The sequence below is a fragment of the Podarcis pityusensis genome, assembly GCF_964106645.2.
Source record: "Podarcis pityusensis genome assembly, chromosome: 16".
In the NCBI taxonomy this organism is placed as follows: Eukaryota; Metazoa; Chordata; class Lepidosauria; order Squamata; family Lacertidae; genus Podarcis; species Podarcis pityusensis.
Genome location: NC_138041.1, coordinates 3,589,677 through 3,594,402, shown reverse-complemented (window position 1 = coordinate 3,594,402; position 4,726 = coordinate 3,589,677). Strand labels below are relative to the sequence as shown.

General features: G+C 54.7%; 1 protein-coding gene across 1 annotated transcript in view; it reads right to left on the bottom strand.

The window, feature by feature from the left end:
- LOC308465802 (hepatocyte nuclear factor 6-like) overlaps nt 1-4,003 on the bottom strand; it is a 29,366-nt gene extending 25,363 nt beyond the window's left edge. The window contains exons 1-2 of the mRNA XM_080986070.1: nt 3,955-4,003; nt 1,335-2,454 (exon numbers count right to left, since the gene is read on the bottom strand). Coding sequence (XP_080842196.1) covers nt 1,335-2,277 — 943 coding nt within the window. The 5' untranslated portion in view covers nt 2,278-2,454; nt 3,955-4,003. The remainder of the gene's footprint in view (nt 1-1,334; nt 2,455-3,954) is intronic.
- Nucleotides 4,004-4,726: the final 723 nt, after the last annotated feature.

Sequence of the window (4,726 nt, the reverse complement as noted above, 5' to 3'; positions counted from 1 at the left end):
CCCAAGCCCTCCTTCGAGGAGACCCTTGGCAGGTCTGTTGTCTCAGCAGCCAGGCCTAGAGAGTTTAGCTCAACTCCCAAGCAAGGGCCTGCCTAGAGCAGTTGGGGGTGGCCCATCCCATTTCGCCATCTGAAGCAAGATGGGAATGTGCCGTCTCCTGCCTGCCCCCCGACTGCCACCACCGCACCCCACGGCTTCCACCGCACACTGGAACGCAACCCCGTCGCCAAATTCAGCGAGGGAAGAGAACTGAGCAAGGCTATGGCCATGTCTTCTCCACCTATGGGGTGAAACTCAGTGAGGGGGTGGTTTCTGCTGCCGGCGGAAACGGGCGCTGCTTCACCCCGCCTAATGGGCGATCTGGCTCTGATAGCAGCGGTTCCCAAGTGGGTGGTGCCACCGGGGTGGGGTAGGGGTGGGATTCCCTAGTGGGGAGCTAAGGCGCAAGGGGGCGGCAGCGGGTGCAAGAGACGCCAACGCCCAACAGACTTTGGAAAGCCGATAGCACTGGATCCAGTTCATTCCTTCTGCTCACTTAATTAAACGAAATAGTTTTGGTTGGATTTCGAATAAAATGTGCAATTAATTGTTCCTCTTTTGAACTCCCTCGGGAGATGCTAGATGTTCCTTCCTTGAAGGTTTTTCAACAGAGGCTGGATGGCTGTCCGTCATGGATGCTTTCGCTGAGATTCCTGCATTGCAGGGGGTTGGACTGGATGACCCTTGGGGTCCCTCAGGGGTGCCAAATTGAATAAAAAAATGGGGGGCCCTAGGTAAGCCCCAACCCACATAACCGACCACAAGATTACGAATGACACACCATTTGAATGGCAATGTGCGTCAGCTTGGGGAGGGGGGCTGGCCCCCTCAAATATTTTATTGGGGGGCAGCCGGAAGGGATTTTGGCCCCCTAGGAATGGGCTCCTATGCTCCCAACTCTACAATTCAGCGAGTCAATGAATTTTTATTGGGCTACTATCTTCCTTTGTGGGGTCATGCAAACCGCTGTTCTGAATAACGCTTTTATTGGGGTAGCAGACACAGGGGATGAGTTTGGAACCGAGGAGCAGCATAGCTGTCAACTTTTTCCCTTTTTCTTGTGAGGAATCCTATTCAGAATAAGGGAATTTCCCTTAAAAAGGGGGAAACGTTGACAGCTATGGGGGGCAGCGGCCCTGAAAAGGTTGTGAAGCCCTGACATATAGGGTTGCCACGTCTGTCAAGGACCTTGAGGGGGGCGGCAACAGCCCCTCCTCGCTTCCTTGTATTGTTCCAGCCTTGCCTGCTTCCCTTGCTTGCAGCTGGGGAAGGGTGGGGGTCAAAAATTATCTTACCTTCTAACCTTAAAGCTGCCATCCTCTGGAACTCTGGCTCCTGCAGCCACCTCCACATCCTCTTGAAGGTCTCCCTCCCGGACTTGAGCTTGCTCCAGGGCTTGGGGTTCCTCAGGAGGTCCGAGAGGGTGCCCTGCGACCGGCAGAGGACCCTCTCGGCGAAGATGGCTTGGGGGATGCTGTAGCGCTTGAGCTCCGCGATGATCCTCTGAGCCACCTCCTTGGTGTTGATCTCCTCCAGCTGGCTGGAGAGGACGGTGGTCTGGGTGGCGATGGGCGGGTTGGGCCGGGCGTTCATCTCCGCCCGGGGGTGTCCGTAGGGGGTTTGGCCCATGGCGCTGGGAGAGGCCATGGTGGAGTTCTGCGAGGGGGACATCTCCCGGGAGAAGTGCTGCTCCATCCTGCCAAACATGGCGGCCGAGTGGGCCTCAAAGCCGTTGCCCAGCACCATCTTCTCGTTGCCCAGCGGGGCGGAGGAGTGGCCTGCATAGTTGTGCATGGGGCCCAGCTGCGGGCTGGGCAGGGAGGACAGGCTCTGCCCCATGCCGATGTCCTTGGGGTAGGGGCTGTAGAAGTTCCCCCCGGCACCCAGACCCCGGTCCTCTCGCATGAGGGTGAAGCTGCCAATGACGTTCCCCATGGGGAGGCACTGGTGGTGGTGGTGGTGATGGTGGAACTTCTCGTGCAGCGGCTGCAAGGGCGTCAGGGTGGTGTAGCTGTTCCCTGCCCCAGCGGAGGGCGACTCCCCACCGAAGCCCAGCCCCGGGTGCAAGGTGGTGGCCAGGGCATGCTCCGCCCGGTGGTACTCACTGCCCTCCAGGACGGAGGCCACCAGCGACGGCCTCTGCAGGGCCGAGTGCAGGGCCCGGCTGTCGCTGTGCATCAGCTCCTGCTCCTGGATGGACATGTCCCCGCCGTTCTCCAAGCTCAGCTGGACGTTCATGGTGCAAGACCCCGGGCCCTAGGCCATCATCTTCCCATCCGTTGGGCGAACCGGGTCTGAAATCTCCAGCTCACCGGGGCTCTAGGAAGATGGGGATTGCGGGCTCTGGAAGGTGGTGGTTGGTTGGTTGGTTGGTTGAAGAAGACCAAGGTGGTGTTTCTTACCGTCCTTGAGAACCTTCAGTGGGACAGAAGAGCATCAAAACATACAAAAGAGCCTGGGCTCCTGGATCAGGCTCAAAGGCTCACCTAGCTCAGCGTCTAGACTAAGTGGGCCTTTGAGGAATCTAGATAGACTGGCTCTGGACCTGGAGGTTCCACAAGAGCATAAGGAAAGCCTTGTTGAATGAAGCTGCAAGGTCCAGCTCCTGGTTATTTCAGTTGCCAAAAGCCCCAAAGAATCTAGCTCAGGCATAGGCAACCTCAAGCCACCAGATGTTTTGAGACTGCAACTCCCATGATCCCTAGTGGTCAGGGATGATGGGAATTGTAGTCCCCAAACATCTGGTGGGCCGAGGTTGCCTATGTATGATGTAGCTAGACTGCCTCTGGACCTGGAGGTTCCATAAGAAACCTGGAAGAGCCTGCCTGCTGGATCGGGGCCAAAGCAAAGCCCATCTCGCCCAGCATATCAGTGGCTGAATGCCCCTAAGGACCTAGGAACGTGGATAGACTGCTTTTAGATCTGGAGGTTCCATTGGGATATTGGTAGAGTCCTGTGGCTGGATCATCTACTCCAGCATCACGGTCTCGCTGGGGCTGGGCAGATGCCCACGAGCAAGACCCAAGGACAACAGCAACACTACCAGCAATGGGCACTGAGAGGCAATCCTGAGATAGGTGAACTGCTGGTCTGATTCATCCCAGGCCAGTCTACCCCGTGGGAGCCTTCCTGGGTCAAGTCGAAGGAAGCCCACTTAGTCCCTCATCCCATCCTCACCTTGGTCAGCCAGGTTCCTCAATGGGGAGCCCACCTGGAAGGACCTGAGGCCACAGCATCTCTCCCCACCTATGACCCCCAACACTGGCATTCAGGGGCATCCTTCCTCCAACAGGAGGACACAGCCATTGGGGCGAGTGGTAGCCATGGATAGCTGCCTCCTCTACGAGTTTGCCTGGTCCTCTTGGAAAGCCATGCAAGCCAGTGGCTGCCACCATTGTGGGCACGAATTCTGCAATTTCGCTATGTGCTGGGAAGTGGCTGAGGGGCACACAGGCATGGGAGAATGCAGCCGATTTTTAAAGAAGAAAATGCATTCATCAAGGATGCCAAATTAAGGATGCACTGGTCAAACTTCAAAGCTCATTTGTTCCCCCCTTTTTGCACTCTCAAAACAGGCAGATCCTCATCAGAAATTGGTGTGGGTGGGGGAGAGACTGTTCAGAGATGCTCACGGCTTCCAAATGCAGAGGACCCCAGAAGCTCCTTGCCCCACAGGTAAAGTGGTCTTGGCACTCCCCACTTCCTGCACACAAAGCAAGCGACACCTCCCCACTCTGCCCCGTCCAGTTCAAGGCAGATTTGGAGATCAAGAGGCAGATTACGAATCGTAGCAAAGAAATCACACACCCATCTTCTCCATCCCTCTGCAAAAGTCCGAACGGCCCTCCCCTCCTAATTTTTATAATTAATAAAAGCAATTAATTAAAAACAGGGGTCATAATTTATGTGCCTTACCTAGTGCCGAGCGTTGTGTTTTCTGAGCATTTTGGAAGCACGCAGGGCTGTAAGAAGGGGGGGGGGGGAGCAGAGCAAGAGTGAAAGAGAAGAAGAAAAAGAGAAATTATTTTCAAACCTGAGCGTTTCTCAAAGAAAGAAAAAGCATCTTGACCAGTTCTGCTTCTTCAAAGGCATTTCCTCCCCCCCCCCCAGAGCTGCTTGCCTCCCTCCTCCCTCTCCTTCTCCACCTTTTGCTGGTGCTTAAAAAATAAAATAAAAATCAAAGAGGGGGAAAAGGCACTTCCTGAACGCAAAGAGATTCGAACTCCCTCTTTTGGTCAGAAATTAAAAACCCATCTGCATTTCACACTCCTCTTCGTCCCGTCCCCCCCCTTTTCTTTTTAAAGTCCCACTCTCTTCAGATCTGTCAAACTGACTGGCTGCAGGAATTGCTGAGGATGTCCAGGAAAAATCCCTCATGAGATGCGTGGAAATCTGTTTTTTTGTTTGTTTTTTAAGGCCGGTGTCCATTTAATTTTCAGTTTGTTTTAGAATCGGTCCAGCTTCAACTAACCTCTTCCTTTGTCTCTCTCTCTCTCTCTCTCTCTCTCTCTCTCTCTCTCTCTCTCTCTCTCTGCCTTCCTCCAGAGAGCTCTGCCCTGCTTGCTGCTTTTCAGCCCAAAGCCACTGGTATCGATTCCACAACCCAAACCCTCTGCTTCCCTGCTCTCCCCACGTCACCAGCCTAAAAAACTGACAGATCGCAATCAGGAGCCAACCTGATTTAACC